Below are 12,489 nucleotides of genomic sequence, written 5' to 3'. Positions count from 1 at the left end.
TTGAAATGATTTATTTTATTTTTATAACTAATAAAAAATCTTACTAAAGCCAAAATTATATTTAGCATCCTATTCATTGACAACTTAAAATAATCATTCACAGCGCTGATTCCGACGATTCTGGAATTTTGGTCAAATACATGCTATTTTTTATTGTGTATAAAACACTTTGCTTCAAATGATTATTCAGTTATGTAAAGATGCACTACTTTAGCGACAAGACAATGTCTGTTGTGGAAAAAGTTTATGACATGTTCCAACTCTGGAACTTAATTGGGTATCAAAAATATTACAGAGCATCAGTGGTAAATACAATTTGAGAGTACATTCATGTCCAATGTTTAACTAGAAAACTTGAATTAATAAAAAGGCAGCATTAGATGTGATGAATTCTGATATCATATTATCAGGATTATGTGTTGTTTGTTGTATTTTCGTTTGGTTCGTTGCCATGTGTATCCTGACCTAGTTTCCGGCTGTTAATCTAATTAAGTTCATCAATTGACTGTATTTAAGTCCTGAGTTTCCCTTGTTTATTTCCTGTTCTACTTTGTGTATATTGGTTGTTTTGATGCTTAGTGTTCCTAGTATTTTTAGTGCTGTTAAATTAAAATAATGCTGCAAAAATATCCCTATTTTTCCTTTGTAGCAACCAATGACAAAAGAATGGACCATTAAAAATGGATACAGCAGCTATTACAGTTTTTCTGGACTGCATAAACACAGAGCGCTCTAGAGTGAATCATCCACACAGACCGCGATGACTTTCCTCTTGAGCAGTCATGAAATATTGAAACATGCTTTAGACTAGGTCCGCTCGATCGATGGCCAGCTGCTCTACCCAGACCAACCTCTCTCTCTTATCACTATTTTGCTATTTTAAAAGATAAGTTGTATTGGGTGACCCAAGACGCCCAGTCAAAACAGGATACAACTCAGTTGTTGGTGCCCAAAAGTCGTGGTTGAATCTCATTGCCCGGGCATGCACGAGAACGTGCACAAGTGGTGCGCGTCTTGTCGTGAATCTCAGTTGGTGAATCCACCGGCCAACCCAAAAGTACCTGTGCCCACTTCCCTTAATGCAGGTCCCCTTCGAGCGAATTGGCATTGACCTCATCGGGCCATTAGAACGGTCAGCACATGGGCACAGTTTTACATTAGTCGCCTTATTCACGGTAGCACCATCTTTGATTTTTAATGAGAATGAAAGCGAGGCTGTGAGGGATAGACATGCATCTCTTCAATTGGCTGTACTGTTATTTAATGTGTTTTCAGATTGTTCTGCTCTTGAAACACTGGAAAAATATGTTTCCAAGAAATTTCAGTTGACAAAAAAGTCCCGACAATGTAAGCTGTGGAAAATTGTAGGTAATCTAGGAGCTTTATTCAGGTTTTTACAGCGGATGCCATTGGAAACACGGTAAGTCTATCCCTCACAGCCTCACTTTCATACCTGTCATGGCGCTGCTCTGAATAAGGTCTATATGCGGTACTCTGAAGCAGTGCCGCTCCGCAGTATTTCCGCCAAAAGCGTTGTTCCAATTAATCTCCCGGGTGGGAATCCCGAAAGAGATTCTCACCGATCATGGCACAGCGTTTATGTCACGAACCATTCGCAACTCGCGAAAACCATTAGCACCAGCGTCTACCACCCACAGACAAACGGCCTGGTGGAACGATTTACAGTAATCGCACGTTAAAAACCCTGATTTGAAAGTTCGTACAAGAAGACACCAAAAATTGGGACAAATGGCTAGAACCGCCTCTTGTTCACTGTACGCAAGGTCCCCCAAGCCTCCCCATGGTTTTCCACCTTCGAGCTTCTCAATTTATATGTTAAATTAATTTTTGATATGTTATAGCTTACCTTAAGGGCATCCAAGTTGTAGGTGTCTTTGTTTCCACAGTATTTTCGAATTGGCTCAAAAGAGATCACTTCCGGTGCTTGCGCAGACCGAAACGCCCATGCCTTCAGATCATTTGGAATGTGGCTGTGGTTACAAGAGGTAAAAACTATATATATATATATATATATATATATATATACTGTTCGTTTTCTCTCAAAAATATCTTAGGCCATCAATGTGTACTTACATTACGAGTCATTAAATCATGTTTAATTTGGACTTCTCTGTGCATGCTCTTTGAGGAGGACCCCATAGACCTCCATTATATGACTGACAGACAAGAACGGTTTGACCTAATAATATCAAAATTGAAAATACATTGGAAACAAAGACACCTACATCTTGGATGCCCTTGAGGTAAGCTAAAACGATATGAACACTCTGTGTTTTCTTATATATACACACAGTTTGTAATAACACACTAACCATAACGTGTTGTTCATCATAAACGTGATATTATGAATTATATCGAGAATGTCGTACATAGAAAACATGCTGTAATGTACCCTGAGCATAAACCTTAGCTGCATTCATCGTAAAGCGTGCAAGCAATTTGCAAAGATGAATATGAAGGTTAATAAAACTCAACACTCACTTCTTCTGGAGGTGCAGCAGAAACACGAATAGTTGGTACCGATTCTTATTTCAGGAGCAAAACCAGCTTTATACCCTCCTTTATAAAGCAGTCTGGTAAGAAATGATTCGTGCAAACATGAAAGACGTTGCTCGTGGGGAATATTCCCTTCGAAAACAAAACTCAGGCACTGCATCTTCAGCGGTTCGGATTTAGGAACATTTAAAATGACTGCTGTGTTCGTTATTACACCGAACATCACAATCGCTTAAAAGCCATTCTGCTCCAGCGTATCAACAATGACGGACTATGATGACAGCTCGCTCAGGGCGGGTCCTTGTTGAAACGCTGCTGTCAATTGTGACGTCCGTGTGTTGTTACACAGTCAAATGGCGAGATTTGAGACAGGGGAAAACATATAAGGAGATAAAAAAATAAAAATAAAAATAAAACACTGGATGGATTTTTACCATTATATGATGGTTGTGGACAGGCAGTGCCAACACACATTTCAGTACAACCAATTTGAAAAGTGCATGTACTGCCTTCTATTGAGTTTACTTACTGTTTTCGCTGAGTCTGTGTTTTCCTGACACATAATCCTGTTTTTTGTGTGTTTCTCTTTGTTGTGGAGAAAGAAATACAATGCTGTTATCATCAGATGGGGATAATGTCCTCTGCTGTCCAAGCTGAAAGGGATGTTCTCAACCGTAGACTTTCATATGGCACACTTATCGCACAACTTACTGTAAAAAACAAAACACATGAAAGCACTATCAGCCAAGACCGAAATGTCTCTCTGCTCTTTTCAGAGCTTCTCTACTACTCTTATCTTGATGATTTTCTTCGGCCAAACCACATTTGTGGAAATGCATTTGCCAGATATGCATCAATGTCTTCTAGATACACTGATACAGTATTTTACACTGCTACGAAAGAAAAGTTGTTTCTGGAAGATGCTGACATCAGACCATAAAGTGAATTCATGAAAGTACAATGATCAAGTCGCTCAGTTTCTGGAGACTGATTGGACATAATAAAAAAGAGCCTGTGAAATCCCTTGAGAAGCACAGCTTCAGTTCCTGTTGCCTATTGAAAACATTTTTTTTTTTAACGGCCACGTCACACCCACTCTGCAAAAACATTTTATTCTTAATGAATATTGTCTTCCATTTTCATTTAGTTATCTCACCCTTTATTGTATGTTTTTGTCAGAAAAACATTTTCAAGCTGGTTCTGTTCAATTTTCCGGGAATAAATCCGTAATTTATGTCATTGTGGAAAGTTATGCTATTTAAAAACAAGATTTAAATGAGATGCAGTAATGCAAAATAAAAACTTGCATCTTAAGTGTGTCGTCTCAGATTGTTTTCACTTGTTTTGAGAATTTAAAAAAATGCTTATATTCAAATAGTCAAGATGAATTCGATGAATGAAGATGTATTAACTTATTTTCATATTTCTGTAATTGTAATTTAATATAAAATGTAGTTAATTTATTTAGTTGATTTTTACATTTTCGTTTGGAAAACAAGTTAATGATTTTTTTTTAATTATGTAAATTACTAATAATAACAAAATAAAATTGCTACTTGCTATTGCTAGTCAGTGTTTGGAGTAAGGACATTCTCATTAAGGTGAGCAATATAAGATGAATCAATCTATTTTTTTTCAGTCATTTGTGTATTTCTACTAAAAGTTAATCTGGTCAACTTTTAAGAGTATGAATGCATATAGAATTCTCCAATTCTTTGATACTGTACATGATTTGCTCTTCATTGTGCAGGTGCTGATTGAACAGGATCATTATTCAGCATTTGACACCCACTCTCACCACCCTCTCTTCTGAGTCACAGCCCTCCGCTAGCCTGTTCTTCGTCTCAAAGTGCACGTCTCTCTTCCAGGCAGCCCACCTCCTCTTCGCCCCCTTTACATTTCCCATCCCTTGTTCACGCTTCCATAGACATACCATCTCATCTCCAGCGTTGTTAACTCATTAACAAATGCTGACAGCAACTCCGAAGGCTCTCCAACTCTGACTCACTGGGTTTTTGTAATACTCTGAATGCATTTGTGCATCATATATCATTTGAATAATAGTTTAAATACACACAAACTTGCACATGTCTCTCATTGTAAAGCTGAGATTATAGAAGTATTACTGTAATGCATCCTTCCAGGGATTCTCATTTATTCACACTGACAAACCAGTGATGGGGAAGACGACAATGTGGGGGAAGGGAAACGGGAATTGCATAACCTTAGAGCTCCGTCTTGCAAGTGCAAGAAAAGGAAAGGGATAGAACCGGAGAAAAGAAATAAAGAAAAGCAGGAGAGAGTGGAGAACGAGTCTCCATTTGCATCTCTCAGAAAAAAGGGTTCATTGTGGTTCTATATATGAATCATAAGGTTCTTTACTCAACTCCAAATAACCTTTTATGCTAAAAAAAAAAAGGTTTTATAATGACAAGAAATAACCATTTTGGCACAAAGGTTCTTTATAGGCTATTATTTATTCATATATTACATTTTTTGTAACATTTTGTAGTTGTAATTAAATTATTGTTTATTAAACTGTTGTAGTAACTTAATATCACATTTTAATCATGCTGATTTTTGGAGGAGAAAACCTGAAATGGCACTCTTCGTGTGATATTGATTAACTACATGAAATGATATAAATATATACATTTTCTAACCCCCATATCTTGAATTTTGTGGTCATTCACATGCATTGTATAGAACCTTTTAGGGGTTCCAAATATGTAGTGCTGATAGAACCTTTTAAGGTTCTATATAGAAACTTTTCTTCTAAGAGTGTATCCATTCATCCGTCCGTCCGTCTGTCTGTCATTAAATATATGTTCCATGTGTGTGTGTGTGTGTGTGTATACCATTTGTGGCAGTACCATGCAGAGTGAAGTTAATCATCATCATCATTATCAGATAATACCATGTACTTTGATTTGTACTATTGAATACTTACACTATCTATGTATTATGCCATAGTAATCCAAAATAATTTTAAAAATAATACGGTATACGTGGTACTCTGGGAATGAACAGAACATTTTGGGATTAACTAATAGAAATAAATAAAAAAAAACATTTAATAATGTTTATCCAATAAGAAGGATTCCGCATTATGCAAGATTTAGCAAAATATCATGGTAAAATCAGGGCATCATTTTCAAAAAAAATTTTTTTTTTCTTAATCCTATAATGTCAAGAAACACAAGTTCCAACCTTATCAAGTGATGTTTGCACAAAAGACACATGTTAGTGACTGACATCTAGTGTTCAAATAGAAGTAGTAGCCTAGTTTTTTTACCATGGAAATGTGTTATATACAAATTGTATTGTTTCCTACTTTTTGTCTATAGCTGAATGTTCTTGTGTATCACACAGAGCATTTTGGATACAAATTTCAGGCAGCAGGTAAAAATGTACTAAGAAAAGTCAATGTAGCCTATAGACAAAAAGAAAATGGACATTTGATCACACTCTATCTGGTGTCCTTATCTACTTCCTTAAAAAAATACAGCGCAGTACAGCGTAGCCTACTTCTTATATTCATATGTATTGAAAAACACTTGTGGTGCTATTGTGGTGGGATACGGGTGGTTAGCGACAGATTTGGTGGATGTTTAAGGGTCAAGGTGTAAGGGAAGGCTCAATAGTGTAATTACTAATTACAAATATGTTTTTTTTTAAATAAGTACAGTACAATATAAAAACATGTATCACAATAATTGCATTGTATCAAATGATTCATATTTAGGCTAATGTTACTACAGAGATTAAAGATTAAAAACACCTATAAGGGACTAAACATTTTTATTTACACAACACATTTATTTTTGTTGAAATATGTTACATGTATATACTCGAAATTCACAGTTGCTTGTTCTTCTTTTACATAGCCTATACATATGTCTTCCCCTAACACCACAGATTCTTATATCTTCCCATTGCTCTTCCACGACAAGCAACACAATGTGTTTGGGAGACAATTAAAAGCGCAATATAACTTCAGTTAACAAGAACACAATTTAAAAAAGTGTTTAACATAAGTTACTTTGTCTTATTGTTTTTAATCAGGAACCACAAACGGAGCCTTCGTTTAGAGTGATTTCCAAATATATTTTATTTGTTATAATATTGGGTAACGTTATATGTCACCAGATCTAGGTTAATTAGTTTGATTATATGCAACTTTTTTATATTGTACTATTTTATTGTTGTTTTGTAATTAACAGTATCATCAACCACCCTTCAAACTGATCAACCTCCTCAAGGGAGGCAAGGGGCAAGGAGATCTCCTCCGGCAATGTTTGTGCCTTTTAGCCTAAATATGAATCACAGACCAGGGCCAGATGAGCCCCAGATGTAAAATATGAGTCACGGATCTGGGCCAGATCTGCACCACATGTCATGGCATTAATAACTGTACTGGGCCGGTGCTGGCCCAGATCTGTCTCTGATCCGTAATTCCAACCCGCTCCGGTATTGGGCCGTTGGAAAGAATGAGCCCGGCCCAGGTCCGCTTACCGGATCTGCGCCAAATGCTAGTGAAGACCTGGCCCAAATCTGGCCCAAATACATTTTGCTGTCTGGGTCCTCTATCGTCCTGTCAATCATTGCGGGTCGCGGCTATAGCCTACAGTAGTTTCAGTAGAAATGTATTTCACCATCGTCGGTGCCCACCCTCAGGTGATTGGCATTACAATATTTGCTATCACAATTCCGTGTCTAAACGGAGTTTACTGTCTAAAAAGGACTGCGCCGCTGTCAAGCGCTTCACCAAACAGAACGGGCTGTTGGCAGACATTCATGTCTGAAGTAAAGATTTCTGTGAAACGCGTTAAGTTGCACAGAAGAAAGCCCAATATGACCTGCCCTGTACAGTTTAAGAATCGGTAACCATATAGAGGACTATTTTTTATTTTATTTTTTAGGACTATTATTTTGTTGAACAGACCGGAGCGACGGCATGACGTCACATGCTCAGATTTGCATGACCAATCGGCGGAAGGGGGCGTTTCAGGACCGCCCACGTGTAGAAAACGAATTTTGAAGTCATTTATTCGTTTTTTTGTCTTTGAACTAAAAAACGAAAAATCAAGCCGAAATCTCGTTTTTCTTTTTTTTTTTGAAAAAACGAAAAAACAAATAAACGAGCCGTTTTCTCGTTTCTGCTTATTTCGTTTCAAACTGGAAAACAATCTATCAAAACGTACAGATGTAGCCCCACCCACAGGGGAAAATTCGAATATCAAGTGGTTTTTCTGATTTCTGTGCAAGAACGGAACCAAATATCAAGTCATAATTTCGTTTTTCAGAAAAACGAAAAAAGAAGTTGTTTTATATATGAAAGCAAAAACAAATGAACGAACGATACCGAACTTGGGGTCGAGATGGAGACTGATTGACTGAAAATGTCGGGGAAAAGAAAACATAAATGGTACCAGACAAGACGAGGCCAGCAGTCTGCCGTGTAACGTTACAGTCATTTTTTTATTATCGGTGCGCGCCACAATCGACCGAATGATTACGTGGTCTAATTCCTGTCTTTTTACATTGTAAATAGTGTAATAAAAAAAGTTCCAGACTGCGACCATTTTTTGAGAATGTGCGAGTTAAAATTTTATGTGGTTGCATATGGGAGTGGACGCTCGCACCAGAACGCCGTTGTCTGCTGCAGTCCGTAACTTATGTTCAACGTGAACCCTCAAGTCATCCTTGGTGTATAAACATTATGAATTCATTTTCCAAACCATGTTTTTGACTTATCCTGAATCACTACGGTACGCCTATAATAAGTGTTTATATTCGCACTATTTTACCGACTCAGATGCGGAGTTGCCCAGTGCCTGCGTGACTCGCCATTGACATTAATGGAGAGAAGTTAGCTCCGGCTACAGTGTTCTTCCGCAAGACACGTGCAGAGTCTGCAGACGTCACGCGCATGATTGCACACGAGGGTTAGCTACACATTGCACATTGCACACGCGCTAATTACGAATTCCCGAATTAAGGCATTTAAAAATGAAAATTTCTCACGAAACAGCTGCGTGCCCCTGTCTTTTCGTCGAAAAACGTCTTTTCAGCGGTTAGATGAGAGTAATCGCTCGACTGAGGAAAAGGAAATTATTATATAAAACGGTAAGGGTGAGATTTCTGATTTTTGTTGCAACTATAACTTTGATAACGAAAAATCTGTATTAGCTTTTATTATAATCCTCTAATCTTTTCAAATGTAATGCATACATTTGAATGTTTAATGATGTTTAAAAGATGATGCTGATAGATAGATAGATAGATAGATAGATAGATAGATAGATAGATAGATAGATAGATAGATAGATAGATAGATCTATCTATCACACAACAATGACACAACAATGTGTGTTTTCTCGATATATTACAACAACCTCTACAACAATGTGTCCAATTGGAGCTTAACCTCAGACAAATAGGGATGGGTCAAAATGTTGTCCAAAAACTATTTTATTTAGGGGTAGATCAAATGAATTACAATATTTATATTATTTTAAAAAAATGAATGTATATAATAATATATAATAATATAAATGCATATTTTTGTATATTAATATTATAAAAAAAATTTAAATGTATATATTAAAGCTAGGGTATACGATTTCAAAGATTGTTCATTATTAATATCCTCATTTATATGCTGGTTATGGTTATATAGTACAATCCTAACAATATGAATAGAAAAAAAAAAGAATGAAAAAAATTTCATTCAGTCTATTGGCTGTACAGCTGCAGAGAACTTGACAGGTTACATTGGTCAAGTTCTCTGCAGCTGTACTGCCAATAGACTGAATGAAATTTTTTCATTCTTTTTTCTATTCATATTGTTAGGATTGTACTATATAACCACAACCAGCATATAAATCAACTCCTCTCATCAACTGCTCTCATCCAATCACCAGGTCCACTTGAAACTTCGGCTGGCGCTTGCATCTCCATCCGCACCTGACCCGCCGCCGCCTCCTCCGCGCGCAGCACCAGCAGCAGCAGCCCCAGCAGCAGCAGCCCCAGCAGCAACAGCAGCAGCAGCAGCCCCAGCGTCAGCAGCCCCAGCAGCAGCAGAATCAGCAGCACCAGCAGCAGCAGCAATGCAGCAGCAGCAGCAATGCAGCAGCAATGCAGCAGCAAAGCAGCCCTTTTCAGAGACACCCCTCGCTGCAGCCTGTAGCACGATGACGTAGCTGGATGGTCCAATACATAGTGGAGACTGTAACGTAATATAATCGCTTTTAACAATTTAGATTGTTTCAAAGCAACTTTACATAGATAGACTACGCATAATTGCATATAATTTAATGTAACAAAGATTGTTTTGGCTTTATAGCGGTTCGTGAATAATCTTAGGCTATTTCCAGCTAAAGTTTTGATTGATTCACTTCTGTCGAAATGATAATTTGTTATTAAATTAGGGGACGACACCCCTAATTTCTCTCTAAACAGACTTTAAACGCGATCCTGTGATAAACGCTGATGGCACATGCACATTAAGAATAGCTTGTTTTCACGTGACGTCATGCCACTGCGCTGCCATGGCGCGAAATGCAGATGGAGGGCAGGAAGTGAATTTCTATATTTAGGAAGCACTATAACACACTCAAAATGCCTATGTTTTGCTTCGTTTATGGTTGCTCAAATCGATCAAACCACGAGGAGTTTTTATCGTGTGCCAAAAGTTGTTGTTCATAAGAGGGGAAAATACAAGAAATTGACAGAAAAACACCGGGGAAAAAATGCCTTGCAAACCTACGTCTGCGGTCGGGAGGAGCCGAATGGGAAATGCCTGTGTGTGTGTACAGTGATCACTTCGTCAAATGTGAGTTAATACATTGTATTTAAACACCTGAATAATGTAATTATAAGCCACATAAAAAACACTTTTGTGGCTGTTTGTGTAATGTACCAGTTTCCGAACTTTGTAAAGTTAAAGTATGTCTGTAAGACGAGTTAGTTGCTAATGTCTACCGCCTCGATGGCAGGCAAATCTCTCAATTCAGTTGAAAATCGGTCCTCTTCATAACATAAGGATCACGTCCAACATATGTTTCGATTTTCTGTTGATATATTTCTCTTGTAATAGTGTCTAAAGTAGTACATTACGGATTTTCCTCCATCTCGTCCATTGCGCTCTTCACTCCTTGCCCTCCATCTGCATTCCGCGCGTCAACACAATCACGTAACTGCAAACCATCTATTGATAGTTATTGTAGAGAGTTGGTGAGCAATCGCACATTGATCTTCCAAGAATAGCTACATTTAAATATAAATGGTCACTCACTAGTATGGAAGTTATTTTCAGAGCTTTCAGAGTAAAACATAAAAAAAAAATAATTGTGACTTTTTCCTTACAATTGCGAGTATAGACCATTTCAAAAGATGTAAACAACACTGGTCCAGAAGCACTTCCTGTTTCAGTTTTTTAACACTACATAAAAGCTGGGATAAAATACAACCAACAGAACATTTAAAATTGAATCAAAAAGTTAAAAAAGGATCTTTAAGATGTTTTCTTTATATGTGAAATAAAGAAAACAGTTACAAACTGAAACAGGAAGTGTTTCTGGACCAGTGTTGTTTACATCTTTTGAAATGGTCTATACATTTCGCATACTGACTTTCTTAGAATTGTGAGATATAAATCAGAATTGCCTGAAATAAAGCCTCAGTCGCATGTTATAAAGACAGAATTGTGTGAAATAAAGTCGCAATTGTGTGCTATAAAATCATAATTCTGACTTTTTTTCCTTGCAATTCTGAATGTATAACATAATTGCGAGTTTATATCTCCCATTGTGAGTTATAAAGTCAAATTTTAAGGGTAAAAAAATCTGGCTACTTATTTCTTACCTCAGAATAGTTCAATATCTCACAATTCTAACTTTATAACACGCAATTGCGACTTTATATCTCCAAATTTGCGTATTATAAAGTCAGAATTTCAAGTAGCCTTGCAATTGCTAGTTTATATCTCATAATTCTGACTTTAATAACACGCAATTGCGACTTTATATCACGCAAATCTGACTTAATAACACACATTTGCGACTTTATATCACTTAAGTCTTACTTTATAACCTACAATTGCGACTTTATATAAATTCTGAGATAAAAAGTCTGACTAGTAGTGAGATAAAAAGTCGCAATTACCTTTTTTATTTCTCACTCAGTGGCGAAAACAAGCTTCCAGACATGTCTCACTGAACAGCAAATTAAGAGGAACATGTAGGCTTTTATTTAGGTTTTTTTTCCCTACATCTGACAAGATTTATTTTCCTGATGCTGTTATTATTTTAGCATTTTCCTTTGAATGTTTACTGGTATTTTAAGATGTTTACAGTTGTACCTTTAAAATTAGAGACAATTTTTGCTTCCAATCAACAGCAAATATGAATAAAATAAAATTGCTTTATTTTAAAATGTTCTATATACACGCATTAAAAAAAATAATTGCGGTGCACATGCTATTAATCTATCAAATGTTGGTTTAAAATCATGTGATTTAAAATTTAAAATAACTTTGCATGTAGCCTATGTAGAGTGAATCTCGGATAAGCATCCCATTTATGTAAATAATTACTTATTCATCAATAATTACTTATTATTATTTAACAGTACTATACTACACAGGTTTGAACATCATCTCAGTACAATATTGAGCTTGCATATCACTTAAGATCAATGCATGTGAATTATAATCCTGAGATTGGCACTGCGCATGCGTATATGATGTCACCAAAACACACCTCCATCCACTACGTCAGTGTTTCCCAACCCTGTTCCTGGCGGCACACCAACACTGCGCTTACAGAATCAGGTGTGTTTGATTAAGGAGACAAAGAATACGCGCAGTGTTGGTGTGCCGCCAGGAACAGGGTTGGGAAACACTGCACTACGTATTGGACCATCCAGCTACGTCATCGTGCTATAGCGAGGACCTCTTGGCAGCAGCAG

At 36.9% G+C, this 12,489-nt stretch overlaps 1 protein-coding gene across 2 annotated transcripts; it reads right to left on the bottom strand.

Moving 5' to 3' along the window:
• Positions 1-9,388: 9,388 nt before the first annotated feature.
• Positions 9,389-10,889, bottom strand: LOC148973494 (uncharacterized). 2 transcript variants are annotated; one of them, XR_016146661.1, is made up of 2 exons: positions 10,634-10,889; positions 9,389-9,748 (listed from the first exon to the last, which is right to left on the bottom strand). XR_016146661.1 is itself a non-coding variant. In XM_089120191.1 (2 exons), exons 1-2 carry the CDS (start codon positions 10,659-10,661, stop codon positions 9,406-9,408), a joined length of 366 nt encoding a protein of 121 aa, XP_088976317.1. In that variant the 5' UTR covers positions 10,662-10,872; the 3' UTR covers positions 9,389-9,405. The 2 variants fall into 2 exon arrangements, 1 of the variants encoding a protein (XP_088976317.1); XM_089120191.1 differs by having other exon boundaries at positions 10,639-10,872.
• Positions 10,890-12,489: the final 1,600 nt, after the last annotated feature.

The sequence above is a fragment of the Pimephales promelas genome, chromosome 15 (assembly GCF_988280905.1).
Source record: "Pimephales promelas chromosome 15, fPimPro1.hap1.1, whole genome shotgun sequence".
Lineage (NCBI taxonomy): Eukaryota > Metazoa > Chordata > Actinopteri > Cypriniformes > Leuciscidae > Pimephales > Pimephales promelas.
This window is presented reverse-complemented; position numbering and strand designations above follow the sequence as displayed.

Excerpts from the sequence above, each read along its gene's own strand:
- LOC148973494 (XM_089120191.1), bottom strand. The coding sequence starts at position 10,661 with ATGGACGAGATGGAGGAAAATCC. Across the intron at positions 9,749-10,638 it reads GACGAGATGGAGGAAAATCC|TCTCCACTATGTATTGGACC; the intron begins GTAATGTACTAC and ends ATTACGTTACAG.